The sequence below is a fragment of the Stenella coeruleoalba genome, assembly GCF_951394435.1.
Source record: "Stenella coeruleoalba genome assembly, chromosome: 20".
Lineage (NCBI taxonomy): Eukaryota > Metazoa > Chordata > Mammalia > Artiodactyla > Delphinidae > Stenella > Stenella coeruleoalba.
The window spans coordinates 49357109-49377062 of NC_137166.1; the positions used below are offsets into that span (position 1 = coordinate 49357109).

General features: G+C 47.8%; 1 protein-coding gene across 2 annotated transcripts in view; it reads right to left on the bottom strand.

Moving 5' to 3' along the window:
• Positions 1 to 15781, bottom strand: part of OPA3 (outer mitochondrial membrane lipid metabolism regulator OPA3) — a 66075-nt gene extending 50294 nt beyond the window's left edge. For both annotated transcript variants that reach the window (XM_079906735.1, XM_079906734.1), the window contains exon 1: positions 15524 to 15781. In XM_079906735.1, the coding sequence (XP_079762861.1) occupies positions 15524 to 15686 (163 nt within the window). In that variant the 5' untranslated portion in view covers positions 15687 to 15781. The remainder of the gene's footprint in view (positions 1 to 15523) is intronic.
• Between the last annotated feature and the right edge of the window lie 4173 nt (positions 15782 to 19954).

The window sequence follows — 19954 nt, forward strand, 5'->3', positions numbered from 1 at the left end:
TAGTTGCTCCGAGGCATGTGGGATCTTCCTGGACCAGGGCTCGAACCCATGTCCCCTGCATTGGCAGGCAGATTCTTAACCACTGCGCCACCAGGGAAGTCCTATTTACTTTCTTATTTACTATCTGTCTCTTATCAGGAGAACCTCAGCTCTAAAGGGCAGCAGAGACATGGGTCTCTTTTTAAACAGCTGTATCCCCAGTGCTTGGCAAGTAGTAGGCCTTTGATAAATCTTTCTTAATGAACAAAGAAAAGAAGGAAGACAGGCAGGCTGATAGGGATAAGAAGGTATGCACTTTTCATCATATTTCCTTTTGTACCACCTGAATTTTTCTATCACACGCATTATTACTGACCATGATGGAACTAAATTGGAAATCATAACAGTGAGAAATCAAAAAGGCCCCAATATTTGGAAACTAAACAACTCACTTCTAAATAACCCAGGGGTCAAAGAAGACATCACAAGAGAAACTAAAAAATATACAGAACTGAATGACAATAAAGACATAATGTGGGACTTCCCTGGTGGCGCAGTGGTAAGAATCTGCCTGCCAATGCAGGAGACATGGGTTCGAGCCCTGGTCCAGGAAGATCCCACATGCCGCGGAGCGACTAAGCCCATGCGCCACAACTACTGAGCCCGCGCGCCACAGCTACTGAAGCCCGTGTGCCTAGAGCCCATGCTCCGCAACGAGAAGCCACTGCCATGAGAAGCCCGTGCACTACAACAAAGAGTAGCCCCGCTCACAACAACTAGAGAAAGCCCGCACACAGCAACGAAGGCCCAACACAGCTAAAAATAAATAAATAAATAATTTTTTAAAAAGGACACAATGTGTCAAATTTTATGGAACACAACTAAAGTAGTGCTTAGAGGGAAATTTATATTTAAGTGCTTATATTAAGAAAAGAAGAAAGATTGAAAAAGCAATAATCTAAGATTCTATCTAACTAAAAAAAGAGCAAGTTAAACACAAAGTAAATAGAAAAAAATAATAAGGATAAGAGTGGAAATCAATGAAATAGGAAACAGAAAAATAAAAGGAAAATAACACCGCTAAAAGGTGATTCTTTGAAACATACTTTGATAAACCACTAGCAGGATTGGTATTCAAGAATAAAGAAAAAAGCAAACATAAATTATCACTATCAGGAATGACAGAGGAGACATCACTAGAGATGCTACAAATATTACAAGGATACCAAAGGAACATGATGCACAACTTTATCCCAATAAATTCAACAACTTATATGAAGTGACTTATATCTTGAAAAACATAATTTATGGAAATTGACACAAGAAGGAACAGAAAATCTGAAGAGTCCTATAACTACTACAGAAATTGTATCAGTTATTAAAAATCTTCCCTTAAAAAAAACTACAAGCCGAGCTGGACATTTATATCAAATATTTAAGGAAGAAATAATTCCAATTTTACACAAAATCTTATAGAAAATGAGGGAACATTCTCCCAATTGTTTTATGAGGTCAGCCAAACCGTGATATTAAAACCTGAGAAAAACATGACGGGAAAAAAAGTTACAGACTATATCACTCATGACTACAGATACAAAAACCTTTTGGAAAATATTAGCAAATCAAAGTCAGCATATATTAAAAGGATACTACACCATGACCAAGTGGGGTTTATACAAGAATATAAGATTGGTTTAATATTCTTTAAGAAAAAAATCGATCATTTTAGCTCATGATAGTAGTAGAATTACGGTAGCCAACCTCCAAGATGGCCCCCAACAATCCCTGTCTCCTGGTACTTACACCTCTGTATAGTCCCTTCCCACAGTGTACCAGGGTTGGCCTGTATGATCAACACAATGTGATCAGAAGTGTTAGTATGTCAATTCCCAAATGACATTATAAAGACACTGCTTCTTCAGTCTCGGTCACTTTCACTTTTGGATCACTCTCTTTGAGGGAAGCCAGCTGCTAGGTCACGGGTAGCCCTAAGGAGAGGTCCATGTGGAAAGCAACTGAGTCAACAGCCAGGGAAGAACTGAGATCTTCTACCAACAGCTAGGTGAGTGAGTCACCTTGGAAGCAGAACCTCCAGTGCCAGGTGAGCCTTCATGCTGAGAGACTCTGAGACAAAGCCACTCACTGGGCCACTCCTAAATGCCTAATTCTCAGCGACTGTGTGAGGTAACAAATGTTTATTTATTATCACACGAAAAAGTACTCAATATTACCATTCCCCAGGAAAAAAGCAAATGAGTTGCCATTTTACGCCAACTGTAATAGCTAAAATTAACCGTGAAAACATTAAATATTGGCAAGGATGCAGAGTAACTGGAACCACTTTGTAAAACTCGTTGGTAGTTTCTTATAAGATTAAACACACCTTTACCATGTAACTCAGAAATTTTACTCCGATGTACTGAACCAAGAGAAATGAAAGCATATGTCTACATAAAGACTTGTACAAGAGTGATCACAGCAGTTTTACTTGTAATAACCAAAAAAACTGGAAACCCAAATGATTAAGAGAATGGATAAACAAAGTGTAGGATATTCATATATGTATTGGAATAAAAGAAAAGAATATGCACTAAAAGCAATAAAAGAAAGGAACCACTGATACATGCAGCAACAAGGAAATATCTCAAAAGCATCTTGTGAACAAAAGCTAGACGTAAGGTTCATACTGCATGATTCCGTTTATACGAAGTTTAACAACAGGTAAAACCAATCTATAGTGAGAGAAGTCATACAGGATGACAGAACGGGAAAGGAAGGAACTTCTCCCAGGGTGATGGAAATGTTTTATATCTTTAATATTGGTTATACGGGCATATGCGTTTGTTAATACTCATTAAACCACAGATCTTTATTAAACTTTAGTATTATACTGTATAGATACGGTACTTCAATAAATAATACGCAAAAAATCAAATATTAACAACTAAATGTAAGAGGAGGAGCTTGGGAGCCAGTAGGCTTGATTCCTTATTCAGTGTTGCCTCAGGGAACTTGCTGGTCTCTGGGCTATTTCCCCACTCATACAACCAGGATGATCATATAAACTCCCTAATAAGGTGGTTCATATATTTTGTTGAGATCACAGAAAGCATAATAAATAAAAACTATTGTCATCGGTTACAAAATTACTATTCAGAGTAAACAGAGCTTCGAGCCAGTCCCTGCGCTGGCTGCCCTTTCCTGAATGGGTTCCAGCCAGTTGAAAGCTGGCCCCAACAGTGCTCCAGGTGTTAACAGACTTGCGCGCTGCTACAAGCAGGGCGGGAGCCTCCTCTGGTGAACCTGGTCCCATCCTCCATGACTGCCCAGAGACAGCAGTGCTGCGCAGCCCACCAGTCACCAGAGGAAACATGATTGGTTCTGTCTCTCAGTGCGGGAATCCCATCTGCTGCACTCTGGGTCCAAAGGATTTCGCAGGGGTTAACCCAATCCTTCAGACTGACCAATCAGAGCACAGCATTCCCGGCCCATAGTGACTGGCTCGGGGATGGGGATGTGACCCAAGCTGGACCACTGAGATTCACCCTGGGAAGAAGGACCTCTCTGTGCCCTGGAGTCACTACACAGGTAACTAATACTTTCCAATGTGAGCTCCATGAGAGGAGCGTCTTTTGTGTTGTTAGTCATACCTCCTAGGATAGTTCCTAGCAGACAGCAGGCACTAAATTAAGATTTGTTGAATGAGTCAATTATACAGCCGCTTAATGGACTGAAGCAAGTCCTTGTCCCAGAAAATAATCCCACTTCTACTCCCTGCCCATATCTGGAGACTCTGTCCAACTTAACTTAGTACAGAAGGCATCTGTGGGGATTTAAGAGGGACAAGGGTATAGATGATCTTATCTGCAAAGTGGAAATAGAGACACAGATGTAGAGAACAAACGTATGGATACCAAGGGGGAACGGGGGGTGGGATGAATTGGGAGATGGGAATTGACACATATACACTATTGCTATTATGTATAAAATAGACAACTCATGAGAACCTTCTGTAGAGCACAGGGAACTCTACTCAATGCTCCGCGGTGACCTAAATGGGAAGGAAATCCAAAAAAGAGGGGATATGTGTATACGTATAGCTGATTCACTTTGCTGTAGAGTAGAAACAAACACAACATTGTAAAGCAACTATACTCCAATAAATAAACATCCAGTATAAATGAAAAAAAAAAAAAAAAAGAGGCACAAGGGAAGCAGCTAACGAGGCTAAGAGCTTAGTGCGCTCTAGAGTCGGGTGTTCCTGGATTCAAGTTCTGGCCCTGCTACTTACATGCTGTGTGAGCTTGGGGAAGCTTCTCAACCTCTCCGCACCCCCACTTCCTCTTTTTCAAAATGGGGATCATAACCCCTGGCTGGCAGGGATGTTGGTGCATTCAAGGCCTGTACCTGAATTAACTGTCTAGTGGGAGATTTGGCATGGCTGCCTGCAGAGACTGGGGATGGGGGTGAGCACGGGGAGTGCAAAGTAAAACCAGACAGTCTGGTCCTAGCTCTACCACTCAGCACCTGTGTGCCCTCAGGCAGGTTACCTAACAGCTCTGCTCAGTTTCTTCATCTGTTTAAGTATGTTAGGGATGGCAATCTACCTCACGGGGTGTGGGGAGAATAGATTAATATACAGAAAGACTACAACAACCTTAGTGCTCATTACTATTAATACTACTTTATATCATTCTGTACTGTCTTATTAACTCCATCCTCTCCTGCCATTAGTCTAGAAGCTATGTTCATTCACCACCCTGCCCTCCCATATAGCAAGGGATGGTATGTAACTAAATTTTGGCCAATTAGCAGTGAGGGGAGTCCCCTGGGGGCTTCTGGGAGAATATTTTTCTCCTTGAAGAGCTTTCTCTCATTTCCCTAGAACCCCCGTCCCACATATAAACGCGTGCGCGTGCGCGCGCGCGCACACACACACACACACACACACACACACACACACTTTCTCCCTTTGGATACTGCAGTATAAAGGTACGATGCCTGGAGCTCCAGTAGCCTCTTTGAGGCCTTGAGGGGAGTTACTGCCTGAACACCAAGATGGTAGAGACAGAAAGAGTCCTCAGGTCCCTAATAACATCACCAAGCCACCAAACAACCACAAAGCCACCTTCCTCCACCAACAGTAAACATCCCTTAGACTTAAGATTTGGGTAAGATTTATTGGCTGGGTTTTCGATTAATCACAGATGAGCACAAACTGATTTGTGTCTTGTTCTTTCGTTCACAATAAGCATATATTACTTTTGTAAATTTAGTAAGTCCCCAAAAAAAACTTCAGAGGAAAAAACCCCTAAAACCCCAAAATAAAATTAAAATTTGATTCAATTTTAAAAAGAAAAGAGATAAAAATGGCAACACACGCAGCACAGAATTCAGCGCACACTAGGCCTTCAGTAGAAGGTAGCTGCTGTGGCTGTGTGCTCATCAAAGGCAGGACCGAGGTGGGTCTGGAAGCCGGAAGATCACTGAGGAAAGAGGGGGAGTGGGGGGCTCTGAAGAAATCACCAGCTATGTGGAGGCTTAGTGGTCTGAGGTGGGGTCAGCTGGAGCCAGGACAGCAGGAACAAAGGAGGAACCAAAAATTAGAAACAAGGGGTAAGACCCTAGTTAGAGACAGAAGCACATCCTGGGAGGCCGAGAACATTGGGGTAGACCAAGGAGTCTCAAGGACAGGTGAACAAAGAAGGGTGAACAAGGTGTTTCTCTGGAGCATAGGAAGAAAATATCAACTTCCCGTTATGTTTGGTTTGAAGAAAGAGAAGAGAAGGGAAAGAAGAAGAGGAGAAAGGAAGGAGAGGTTCACCCTTAAGAAGAAATTAAGCTTTACTAGGCATACAGAGACACACACAGATGGACTACAGAGAAGCCCTCTAGTGCCCCTCAGCCGCAGGTGCCAGCATCCTCAGGCGCTGGACCTAAAGGCTAAAGGACCGACACGGGCGCCCTCTCCTGTCCATTCAGCGCATTGCAGCCTGGGCAAATTGATTCCCGGGGACATTCTCAGGTTGCAAATCAAGTCCTCACACCAGGGCTTCTTAAAGAGTCCTGCTCAGAAACCAAGGACGGAAGATTTACCAAGGCCAGCACGAGAAAATTCCAACAAACACCTCTGCATATGAAGGGTGGGAATGAAAGCTGAGCAGGGGGGTTAAATTCAGCTGACGGCACACTTCTCTCATTTGGTCTGTACCTCAGTTAGGACTTTGCCAGCTGTGACAGCCAGCCATGCACAAAGAATGTCAAAACGACTCTCAAAGATGGTTACAGGGCTTCCCTGGTGGCGCAGTGGTTGAGAGTCCGCCTGCAGATGCAGGGGACGCGGGTTCGTGCCCCGGTCCAGGAGGATCCCAAGTGCTGCGGAGCGGCTGGGCCCGTGAGCCATGGCCGCTGAGCCTGCGCGTCCGGAGCCTGTGCTCTGCAACGGGAGAGGCCACAGCAGTGAGAGGCCCGCGTACCGCAAAATTAAAAAAAAAAAAGAAAGAGATGGTTACACTGAGAGTTTCCAAATGCATTAACAATGCCTGTATAAGAAAATATTTTTAGTGAGAGCAAAAACATTTGGAGGGCTATGAATATATAAAATAAAAATTTTATTATTAAAATATTAATTTCAAAAAATAAAAAATTTCATCCCCTCCAATTTTTGAATGTTTTTAAATGCACATAATATATTCACAGTAATATATGTCAGTACTATTCATGACTCCTAAATAACTATGTCTACACATTCATATCACACACACACACACACACACACACACACACACAAACACATTCATACTAGGGGAGAGTTGTCAGAACGTTTCCTTAATAGGAGAGCATAATAAAACCGTTTGGAGGTCACCAACAGCAGCCCGCTGTCATGTAACATAACTGATGTGGTACTCTGGAGATTATAAATAGACTCCAGGGAAGTGGTTTTCAAGCGCTCATGCACACGCGGATCCTGTCTGGAAAATACTGAAAATAAAAATGGGGACTTCCCTGGTGGTCCAGTGGTTAAGAATCCGCTTTCCAATGCAGGGGACACAGGCTCTATTCTTGGTCAGGGAACTAAGATCCCACAGGCCGCGGTACAACTAAGCTCATGCACTCTGGAGCCCGCACACCACAACTAGAGAGAAGCCCGTGCACCCCAATGAAGAGCCCGCGTGCCACAACTAAGACCCAACACAGCCGAATAAATTAAAAAAAAAGTCCCTGACTTCCCTGGCGGTCCCGTTGTTAAGACTCCATGCTCCCAACACAGGGGGCACGTGTTTGATCCCTGGATGGGGAAGATCCTTCATGTTGAGTGGCACAGCCAAAAGAATAAAAAATAGATAAAAAAATAAAGTGTCCAGCCCTTCCTTCCCCAGGTGGACCAATCAGGATCCTGGGCAGCTGAGGGGAGCACGCCACAAAGCTCACATTTTTCCCTTCAGGGCATCTACCTTTCAGCTCACCAATCCTCTTAGCAGCTATATTTAGTCTGGTGTTTCTTTAGTTCTGTCGAGCTCTGAACTTCAATTGTATCTGTCACTTCTCGAAGTTCTATTTAGCTCTTTTTGCAACTTCCTGGTGATTTTTGATTGTACTCATTCATGTTTTTATATCTGTCCTATTTTATCCTTTTCATATATAAACAGAGCTATTTTATATCCGTATCTGATCATTCCCACATCCACAATGTTTGCGGGTCTTTTTTGTTTGTCTGTTTGTTTGTTTGTTTGCGGGTCTTGACCTGCCATATTTTGTGTCTGCTGACTCTCGATCATGGTGCCTGCTTCTCTGTACGGCACATAATTTTTTTTATCATGAGCTCATATGTGCCGGAACTCTACCTGAAGGAATTCTCCAAGGCCCAGGCAGAGGGTGGGGCTCCTCCAGGGAGGGTTTATGTTTGTCATGGCCAGGTACTTAGGGGCACACAGATCCGGGTTCATTCTCAGCCTACTGTTTCCAGGACCTTCCAAAGAGTATAATTGAAGCCTCAAACCCACATGAGGGACAGTCAATTCTCAGAGGAAAACTTTTTCAATCTCTACCTAGATGTAAGGCTGTGTGCCTTTGCAGGATGGGATTTTTTTTAGTTCACACTTCCCCTGAGGGGTACCTTCCCCAGGACCTGGCTGTTCACAAGGTGGTCCTCTGTCCCCAAGGCCATGTGAATCAGTCAATGTCCCCAGAGCACCAGGAGGGTTCAGCGCTCCCTCCCCTCCTTGGCTCTTTGCTCTCGCTTTCTCCTTACTCTGGGAGGAGTCCCTTTTCTTCATTGCAGGTACAACCATGCATTTCAAAGGATGCTTTAAATATTTTAGGAAGCATTAGGTCATAGGAGGCTCTCTACTCAGCCACATTGCCCTCTCTCTGTTTGCCTTTCTCACTTTTCTTTACTCCAATCCCAGCTTCTGACCAGACAAACATCATAATTGCCCCGCGCTAGTTAGAAATGTTCATGGGAGAGCCCAGACCCTTCTGCTTGTGGTAAGCCTGTGAGGTCTGACTGAGGAAGAGGGACCAACGCCACCTAGAGGCCTGAAGTACTGACTGCTTGGCTGCAACAGGCCACCAGAGAAGGAATGCACTAGAAAGTTTAGTATTAAGATGACGATGATGATCAAAATAATAATGGTGCCTGATATCTCTACACATTCAACAAACAATTATGCAGCACTTAAGAGCCAGGCACTGTTTAATGCTTTATGGATATATTAACTCATGGAATATGAGTTATAATGATATAATTTACAGATACAATTTAACCAGAGAAGTTAAATAACTTGCCCCGGAAGGGACTTCCCTGGTGGCGCAGTGGTTAAGAATCCTCCTGCCAATGCACGCGACCCGGGTTCGAGCCCTGGTCCAGGAAGATCCCACATGCCGCGGAGCAACTAAGCCTGTGCGCCACAACTACTGCAACTACTGAGCCTGCACTCTGGAGCCCACGTGCCTAGAGCCTGTGCTCCACAACAACAGAAGCCACCGCAATGAGAAGCCCGCACACCACAACGAAGAGTAGCCCCAGCTCGCCACAACTAGAGAAAGCCCGCACACAGCAACAAAGACCCAATGCAGCCAAAAATAAATTAATTAATTAAAAAAAAAAAACTGCCCTGGGGCCACATAGAAAATGGTAGAACTGGGATTAACATGTAGGCAGCTCAGCTCCAGAGGCCGCGTTCTTGACCACTCCGCCCCACTAAGTTACTGAGTTCACTTTAAGTCACTGAACTTAGAACGTGCCAGGCCTGCACTGAGGGTACTCACGCACGCAACAGACCCTCCCATCAGACCTATGAGGTGAGTGCTATACCATGCAGAGGAGGAAACCGAGGTACAGAAAGGTGGGGTGACTTGCGCGGGACGCACGGCAAATGGCAAAGCGGAAAGCTGAGTGCAGGAAGCCTTTATCTGGAAGCAGGGTTTCCAGCCTCTGGACAGTAATGCCCACATATGCTAAGAACAGATTATCACAGCCAGCACTAAAGACCAGATGCACATGCTCTGGGCCAGGCCTTGATATCCACTGGCTCTTGGATCCCCACAAGAATCCTGGGAGGTGAGTTCTGTCATCACCCTCATTTGATGAACGTGGATTTGGAGTCTCGGAGAGGTCGAGCTGCTTGCCCAAAGTCACACAGCTCATTAGCGGCTCCAAGATGCCAGGCCAAGAGTATCGACTCTGTGGCAAACTGCCTTTGGTGACTGTCTGCATCACGCCCTGTGCGGTCCCCTCTCACACTCACTCTGGTCTGTGCCAGAGCTGCTTGGACTGATAGCGTGTTCTGGAAGTGATGCTGTGTGGATCCAGGCCCTGCCCTTAAAAGGCCTGCGGCTTCTGCTTCTTCCCTCATGGAAATCTAGCTCCTGGGGGCCCTGAGTGACCATGAGAGGCGAGACCACGTGGAGAGCAGAGGTCCTGAGACAACACTGAGACGGAGGGAAGGAACTGGCCATTCCAAGATCCCAGTAGAGCCTCCTGATGACTCCAGGCCCAGCCACCCTCTGACTGAAACCCCCTGAGAGACTACCTAGCAAGACTGGCCGAGGCCCAGCTGGCCCAGTCAAGCCACGAAACTGTGAGAGAAAAATGGTCACTGTGTAAAGTCCTTAAACTGTAGGTCAGATTGCTTTGTAGCAAAACTGAAACCAACTCCAAAGCCAAAACTTGTAAGAATGACCACAGAGCTAAACTCTTCTGAAAAAATTATCCCAGCAGCCTGAATGAATCGTGTGGCATATTAGTTTCCTATTGCTTCTGTAATAAATGACCACAAATGCAGTGGTTTAAAACAACACACAGTTATTCTCTACAGTTCCAGAGCTCAGGAGTCCAAAACGGTTCTCACTAGCCTAAACTCTAGGTGTCAGCAGGCGAGAGTTCCTTTCTGGAGGCTCTAGGGGAGAATTTGTTCCCTTGCCTTTTCCAGCTTCCAGAGGCCGCCTGCATTCCTGAGCTCACGGTCCCTCCTCTATCTTCAAGGCCAGCAGGGTAGCAGCTTCAAATCGGTCCCTTTCCTGTCTCCCTCTTTCACCTATAAGGACCCTCGTGATTACACTGGACCCACCTGCATGATCCAGGCAACTCTCCCAGTCACCAAATACCTGAGTCAATCACATCTGTAACGTCCCCTTTGTTGTGTAAGGCAACACATTCAACAGGTTCCTGGGATTAAGATGTGGGCATCTTTGTGGGGGCCGTTATTCTGCCTACCAGAGTAGCAAACTGGAAAAATGACCAGTGTTCTCCAAAGGAATAAGCGGAAACCAACTGGACTTTTCCCACTGCCCAGAGACCTCCCACAGTTCCCCTGGCAGCATCAGCAGTGCACTTTGCATGAGTGGCCCCAACCTTCCAGGCATCACCAACCTCTTTTATTTTCTCTCCCCCAGAAATCTTTGTTGAAAAAGATCTTTGTCTCCCCGACACAGTGCATCATCGATGATTTATGCTTCTTGCATTTACTGTTCTTTCCCAGGCAGAAACACCTACCCCTCCGGCCCCTATTGTGAGGAGACTGACAGCTAGGTCTACCCTACTGTGTCAAAAGAACCTTAGCCAGGGACTTCCCTGGTGGCACAGTGGTTAAGAATCCGCCTGCCAATGCAGGAGACATGGGTTCGAGCCCTGGTCCAGGAAGATCCCACATGCTGCGGAGGAACACAACTACTGAGCCTGCGCTCTAGAGCCCATGAGCCACAACTACTGATCCCACATGTCACAACTACTGAAGCCTGTGTGCCTAGAGCCCATGCTCCCCAACAGGAGAAGCCACCGCAACGAGAGGCCTGCCCACTGCAACGAAGAGTAGCCCCCGCTCACCGCAACTAGAGAAAGCCCGCGCACAGCAACAAAGACCCAACGCAGCCAAAAATAAAATAAAATTTTAAATAAATTTATTAAATTATTAAATTATTAAATTATTATTAAATTAAATTATTAAAAATAAAAAGTGTGAATATGAGAAGTCAGGGCATACCAACGTCGAAAAGCATCTCCAACCAAACCTGTCCCCCACTGAGCCCCTGGTACTTTCCGTCCAGCCTGCCCCTCTTCCAGTTGGCCTGTCACACCCAATCCACAGGAAATCCTGCCGCCACTACCTTTCAAACAAATCTACTGCTTATTCATTACTAAGGGGAAAAGGAAAGGTTCTTTTAGCAGTCACCACCTTAACCAAGGGATCCAAGGTACCGCCACAAATGACGGAACAAACAGACATCAGGAGCCCCCTGAGGTGATGTCCTTAGGTGTTCTGTGGTGTTCCTGCCAAATATGCTCAACGTGAATCAAATCAGGGGAAGCAATCAGAAAACCCCAGATTGCGGGACACTACGGGACAACTGGCTTGGACCCTTTCCAATGTCAATGTCACAAAAAACAAGAAAGGACAAGGATACTGTTACAGAGGAGGGCCAGCAAACTTTTTCTGCTACGGGCTACAGAGCAAATATTTTAGATTTGTGGGCCATGGAAACCCGACTCTGCATCCACAGACAATGTACAACGAATGGGCAGGGCTGTGTCCCAATAAAACTTTATTTACAAAGACAGGCAGTGAGCCAGATTGCCCAGCCTGCTGTAGATTAAAGGACACTAAAGAGGCATGATTATCAAATGCAGTGCATGATCCTTGAGCTGACCCTAGGTTAAAAATAATAAACAGCTAAAAGGACATTTGGGGGACCAGAATATGAGCTATATATTAGATATGAGCTGTATATTAAACAATATTGTCATCAATATTATTGTTATCAATGTTAAATTTCTCAGGCGTGACACTCGTTCTGTGTCATATAGAATGCCTTTGTTCTTAGAAGATACAGACTGAAGTATTTAGGAGTTTAGAAGCATGTCCAAAACTTACTTTCAAATTGTTCAGAAAAAAAAAAAAGATTGTGTATATACATTCATACACGCATACATATATGGTGTTGAAGACAAAGCAGATCTGCTGAAGACTAATAAGAGATGAACTAGGTGTTGAAGGGCATATACCTGATGACCATACCATTCTTTCTTTCAACTTTTCTCAGGGTTTGAAACTTTTTTTTTTTTTTTTTGCGGTACTCAGGCCTCTCACTGCTGTGGCCTCTCACTGCTGTGGCCTCTCCCGTTGCGGAGCACAGGCTCCGGACACGCAGGCTCAGTGGCCATGGCTCACGGGCCCAGCCGCTCCGCGGCATGTGGGATCTTCCTGGACCAGGGCACGAACCCGTGTCCCCTGCATCGGCAGGCGGACTCGCAACCACTGCGCCACCAGGGAGGCCCCAGGGTTTGAAATTTTAAAAAGAAGTAGTTGGGGAAAAAATTGTCTCTGGGATCTGACCCCTCCTCCCCACTCACCTCCCACCTGGACTGCTGTAGTCATGTCTTCCCTGCATCCACGCTCACCCTCTGATTGCTAAAAGGATCCTATTAAAATCGAACTCAGATCCCATCCGTCCTCTGCTCAGACCCTCCAGTGAGTCCCATCCACTCAGAGTAAAGCCAAAGCGTTTGTGGTGGCCCACAGGCCCTGCACGATCTGCCCCCTTCCCACCACCTTCTCGGCCCTCAGTCTCCACTCGGTCTCACTGTTCAGCCACACTGGCTTCCTCGATGCTCATCAAACAGGCCAGGCGCACACTCACCTCAGGGTCTTCACACCTGTGGAAACTTCGGGCTAGAAAGCTCCTCCCCCAGATGCCCGCACTGCGTGCTCCCTCCTCTCATATTTTCAGTGAGGTCTCCCTGGTAATCCTATCTAAACTTCACAATCGTCCCCCAAATACTCCTCCTCCTGCATCCCTGACGTTTTCTCCAGAGCAATTAGTGCTATCCAATATCTAACTTTACATTTTAACTGTTTTCTTTATTGTCTGGCTTCCCCCCATGCCAAGAACGCAAGGTCCCCTGAAGATAAAATTTTTTACTTTTTCTTCTCAGCTGTAACCATAACATCTACACAACAGCCACAACTCAGTGCCGTGCACTGACCTATCACTTTACATCCATTACTCCTCACAAAAACTTGATGAGGTAAGTGTTATTTATAGCATAAATGCATATGTAGATATACACAAAATAGGAATAATAACGATGTCTACCTCATAATAATTGGTGAGGACTTAATGCTGTGACGTTCTCAGCAGACTGCCTGGCACAAAGTGAGCGCCCATTAAATGCCACTATTATATAATACTCACTGTACAGAGGAGGAAACTGAAGCTCAGAGGGGTTAGTGACCTGCCCAAAATCACCTGGCTGAGAAGGGGACGGGGTGCGTGCGTGTGTGTGTGTGCGCCAGATTGGAACCCATGTCAGTCTGACTCAAGCAGCCACTTTCTAAACCACAACGCTGAGACACATCACAGTGCTTGGGAGAAAGACAGAGGCAGGAAACAGGCACCAGCTCTGGGAATCCCGAACGCAGGATTTGAGTCAGCCTCTGGCACTAACTCCATGTGTGACCTCAGCAATTCCCCTCTGCTCTCAGGCTTCAGTTTTCTCTTCTATAAACTGGGGGAAGTCATTTCCCCTCCCTGACATGGGGACAAAAAAAAGTGTGAGGCTCAAATGAGAGAGCTTACATGGAAGCACTTCAGAAACTGTAATCCAACACTTCTCCGTTCTAAGATCTGCAGCTCTGGCAGAGGACCGACCAAACACCAAAAGACCAAGAATTCCAAGCCCTGGAAAGCAAATTTTAAGCATCCAAACTTGTAAGGAAAAAACGTGTGCTCCCTGTAACCATTTGGCCTTTGCGCATGCTCCTCCTTCGCCCTCAACATCATCCCTGTCCCCGTGTTGTCTGGTGAGACTCTCCTCACCCTTCAGTTCCCAGCCCAGAGGTCTCCTCTGCCAGGAAGCCCTCCCTGAACCCCATGTCAGGTCAGGCGTCCAGTGGGATCCCCCATGCAAGCTCTGCCCACTCTGGGTCGTCACCTTGAAGGATGGGTCTGTCCCCACCTGACTGCGAGTTCCTTGGGGGCAGAGACTGGGGCTAGCTTGATTCCTGCTGTTTCACCATCACTGCCCAGCACAAGGCCAGGTACAAAGCAGACGCTCAGTAAACACTAACTAAATGAAGTAACAGATGGATTACTGGTGGTTCCCTGACCCAGCAAATTACGTTAAATTTCCATACTTTGTGCTCCCACAGGCCCACAGCACATAGATCGCCTTTTGACAGTAGCTCATAGTTTGAATGTTTACTGTGCCCTTCAGATCTCAGCTCAGGCAGCCCTCGTCTAGACAGCCTTCCTGACCCCACGCCCCCGGGTCAGGAGGTCTTTCTGAGCTCTGGAGTTCACACCGTCCTGACCACACTGGGGTGACAGTGATGGGTCATAAATGTGTCTCCCAGCCCAGAAAAAGCCAGCATGGTCTGTCTACTGAATGAATGGACGAACAAATACGGAGTATGGGTGGATTAATGAATAGACGGACAAATGTTCACTCTAGTTAAAATTACTCCTTTAGCCGGATTCCCAGGTCACGCCCCCAGACCCCAGACTTCGCCCCGAGCCACGCCTCTACCCAGGCCTATTTCCCGGAGTACAACTGGGGCAAACCAATGAATGTTCTAAACGGATGATACATAAGCACCTCTCAACTCCCAGGACGGGAGGGAAACTGAGGCACGAGGTGGCGTCTTCAGAGCGAACCCTCCCACGGATAGTCTGGCAAACGACCCCACTTGGTCAAATGACCGGAGCTCCGGTCTCCCCGGGCTCCTCTCAGCCCTGGAATGCCCCGCCCAAAGCGCTCCCATTCCCCAGGTTATTGGTCCGTCTAGACGTCAGTCTCCACGCGCTCTTTTCCTCTATTGGCTAGTATTCCCAACTCAAGCGCGGGCGCCCTGCCCCGCCCTTAACCCCATGCCCTTTCTTACTATTGGGCTACCCGCATGCCCCTCTCCCAGGGACCATCCCTACTGGCTGAAAGACTTTGCCGGTTCGGGCTGTGATTGGTCATGAACAGAAGTCCACCTCTTGAGCAACCACCTGAAAGGGGTTAGAGAATGGGAAGGTTGGAGGGACGTGGGGTCAGACTCACGCTGAGCTGGCGGGAGGCAGATATAGGTCTTGAAGAACTCGCTTCGGCGGGCGGCTTCCTTAATGCGGTTGGCAAGCGGCTTGCTGACCTGCCGGATGCCCAGGTATAGCAGCTTCGCCATAGGGAAGGCGCCCACCACCATCTTGGCGGTTGCAAGGGGCATGCGCAACCTTGCTGACTGGGAGGGGCGCCTCCGATCTCTCCCTCCTCCCCCGCCCGCTCGTCGCTGTGCGTGCCTACGTACGTGCGTACGCCCTATTGGGAACTGCAGGGGCGCTCCGTGACGACACCACGTCAACGCTGACGCTCCGACGTCCGTTCCGATGAATATGCAAATATACGGCGAAAGTAAGTGTCAGAGGGTGGTGCCGTTAAACGGCAGCTCGCGGAGCTTGCGTGGGTTCCCACGCCCGCTTCGGCTGACGTCACCGCCCTCCTCCGTGACGTCACACACCTGGGTGGCATCTCCAAAGGAGGAGTCTTAATTAGTCCTAATTAGGGCTAACGAGTCCCAAAAGCACCTTCCCCCCCCCCCCCCCCCCCGCAGTTTAGAGCTCTCACTGGGCGTAAGAAACTGTCCAGGTAGTCATACAGACCTGGATTGGGAACCCAGCTCCACTGTTTACTTGCAGTATGTGACGAGTGACTTAACCTCTCTGGGCATCAGTATTCCCATCTACGAAATGGGAATCATAAGAACACTTACACCTTGGGACTTTCCTGGTGGTGCAGTGGTTAAGAATCTGCTTGCCAATGTAGGGGATATGGGTTCAAGCCCTGGTCTGGGAAGATCCCACATGCCGCGGAGCAGCTAAGCCCGTGCGCCGGAACTACTGAGCCTGCGCTCTAGACTCTGCGAGCCACAACTACTGAGCCCGTGTGCCACAACTACTGAAGCTCGTGCACTCTAGGGCCCATGCTCCACAAGAGAAGGCACCGCAATGAGAAACACGGGCGCCGCACGGAAGAGTAGCTCTGCTCACCGCAAGCAGAGAAAGCCCTTGCGCAGCAACGAAGACCCAGCACAGCCAAAACTAAATAAATTTACTAAAAAAAGAAAAAAAAGAACACTTACCTTATTGGGTTGTTATAAGCCTTGCATGCAAATTTTGAATATAAAAACATAGTGAACTATGTTAAGAGCTTAGAATGGTGCCAATCACCCAATAAACAGCCCTTATTACTATACAGGTATTAGCATTACTATTGCTAACTCCAGCATGAGGGCGCGTTTCATCTCCAGAAGCAACTAATCCAACCATTTCCCAAGTAACTGACAAACTGAGACTCAAAGAGGGGCCAGGAGAGTGGCACAAGTTCCCCCAGCCAGCAGAGGTTGATAGCCCAGCATCTTGGCTAATAAACTATACCGTTCTCAAGCAGCCCCACTTCCTCCACTGGGGGGCAAGGGTCCCTAGGGAGCTGGCTCAGGAAGGAGTTTAAGGAAGTGTCCCAGACTGTCATCCCTTACCCAGCAGGGAGCAAAATCATATAAACAAGGTCAAGAAGAGGTTGAGAGAAATTTCTGGATGGTGGAGTGCTGATGGGTAATTGAGAGATTCTCGAAGAGGCAGAGGAAGAGGGGAAGTGCAAGGAACAGAGAAGCTGTGTACAGGAGGAAACATTCAGGACACAGAGTTGGGGGACCCAGGGCTTTACTTGGCATCCTCTCGGACTCCCTGAGTGTCCTTTGTCACTTTCCTGGCCCTGATGGACTTCCATTTCTCCATCTGTAATGATGATACTGACATGTGTGAACCTCGATATTCTAAATTACTAAGAATGCCAAGACTCCATAAAAACAACTTCTCCCCAGGACCCTTTCTGGGCTAAAGATGTTAAGGAGCTTGGGACCATTCAAGGTCCATCATCCACTAGGGACCTCCCCCCCCATTTTACTGACTGACCAACTGGAGCCAGAGGATGACAAGGGTTTATCCAGAGTTCCAGAGGTAATCAAGATGGAACTGAGGCTGGGGTTTCTTGAGTCCCAGCCCAGAGTCTTCTCCTGATCCCTGGGGGTGTTAGCCTGGGGCCTAAGGACCTACTCGGGGTGGGGGTGGGGCGCTGAGGTTCCACATGATGGGTTTAGGAAGCTTCCAAACTTGTACATGACTTTTTTGTTTATAATTCACTATTGTTTCCTCAGCTCCTAGAACAATGTTTGGCACATAGTAGGTGCTCAATAAATATTTATTGAATGAATGGGAATGAGCATTTGGTGGAGGGGTAGCATGCAGGCTTTCATCTGATTCCCTGAGGGGACTGTGTTCAGAAAGCTTCTGTTCCCCTACATCTCCATCCCAGTAGCTTTATAGCAGTGAGACAGGGTGGGAAAACTACCAGCCCTCCCTCCCCGCCCAATCCCAGGCCTCCCTCTTTTCTCTTCCCCACAACACCGAAGACCCAACTTCCTGCATCTCAGTGACCCACCCCTCCTCCTGCAAAACTATTTTCCTCATTAAGTTCATTTTTTTTCTCACTCCCCTCCTCCCTCCTCTTTCTTTCTCTGAGAAGGGTTTCCAGGAAACTCTTCTGGGAACCTCTGGGGCAATGGTGTGTGTGTGTGTGTGTGTGGGTGTGTAGGAAGGGAGGGAGATGGGCTATCAGAAGGGGCGAGGCCTGTCCAGAGCTGTGTGTTTCCTCCTGCTCTCCAGCCTAGTTCTAGAAGGACAGCCATTCCTGGTTGACCCCTGAGGGCCAGGGGAGGGAGGGGAACACCATCAGCCAGGACAGCAGCCTTGGCCACTCTGGGGCCTGGGAACAGAGGCAGAGACAGGGAGGGGAGAGGGAGCCCAGGATGGCCCCAACGTTGACTCACTGGCTGTGTGACCCTGGGCTAATCACTTGGCCTCTTCGGTGACGGCCTTTGAGTAGGGCCTGGGATCATTCCCAGACGTCCTTCCAGTTCAGGTCCCCTGGTCACCCTTTTCCCAGGATAGGCAAGGGGCTTGAGTTACACAATCCCACCGGCCCTTGTGCTTCTTCCATCATCGAATTCCTTCAAGATAAATCCCAAAGCTGACACCGATCCTTCCCCACTCCACCACCACCCACCCCCGACCCCAGTCCAGCCATCAGCATCTCCTGCCTGGGCTCCTGGCTTCCGCCCTTACTTCCCATATTCTGTTCGCCACTCAGCAGCCAGGGAATCCTGTTAACATTTAAGCCAAATCCCAATCCTTCTCTGCTAAGAGCCCCTCTGTAGCTCCCATTTCTCTTGGAATAAAAGGCAAAGTCCTCACGTGGATTCACAAAGCTCTGTAATATGGGCCCCTGTTCCTGGCCTGTCTCAATTCCATTCCTCACATCCTCCCGCCTCTGGTTCCCGCCACACCGCTGTGTGTGCTTGCTGGCCCTCAAACGCAGGCAGTCTCTTACTCCATGTTTTGCACTTGCTGTTCTCTCGGCCTGCAGCGCTCTTCCATCTGACCCCTTTCCTCCTTCAGGTCGTTTCTCAAATGCCCCCTTCTCCGTGAGCCCTCCCCGACCTCCTTATCTAGATCAGACTCCACATCACTCTCTGTCCCCTCAGTCAGCTTTATTTTTCCCCATTACCCTTATCGATTCCAAATGTGATGTTTATCTCTATTCATTTACTGTGAGCTCCGTGAGGGCGGGGCCTGGGCTGTCTTGGTCACTGTTTTGTCCCCAGCTGCCGGCCAGCACAGGGCTGGGCAGAGGGTAGGTATAAACAAATCTCCCTTGAATGAATGAATAAATAGCCTTCTCTTGTCCGCAGCCCCCTTCCCAAGCCTGCCCTGCTCCCTGCTCCACCGGCCCGTCTGCTGATCGCCCTTCATTTGATCCTGCTCCCTCCTCCTCAGTCCTGACCTGGAGAATGCTGTTTACCTTGAAACTCTGAAACGCTCTGTCCTGCTCGCTCTCTCCCCTGTAGGACCGGGGGCTTCCCAAAGGCAAAAGGGACCACTCAGCATTCGGTGAGTTTCTTCTTCCACCTTCCCCGTGAGTCACAGACTTTTACCCCCTTGTTGAAAGTAATCCTAACTTTTTTGTCTTTACCTTCCGGAAAGGTAATCTACTGGTCCCTTCCTCTAGGAGGCACTTCCTGACGCCCAGACCGGGTCTGATGCCTTCTTGGGTTCCCCCAGCCCCTGGGCTCCCCGTCTGAGCCCTGCCCACTCTGGGTCATCACTATCCAGGGACAGATCTGTCTCCCCCAGTGGAGTGGGAGCCATGAGGGCAGGGCCAGCACTGTCATTTGTCACCGCTGGGTCACTAGCACCACCCAGCGCAGGGCTAGGCACAGTTCCACTGAATTGTTAGGGGGTCATGGTGGAGGACGATGGTTGACCAGTGACACATCAACCTCACTATTTTCCTATTTTCTTACATGCTTATGGAAATTAGCATCGCCTCATTTACATACAATTTGCATACACCGGACCAGGAGGGAAGGGAGGGTGGGGT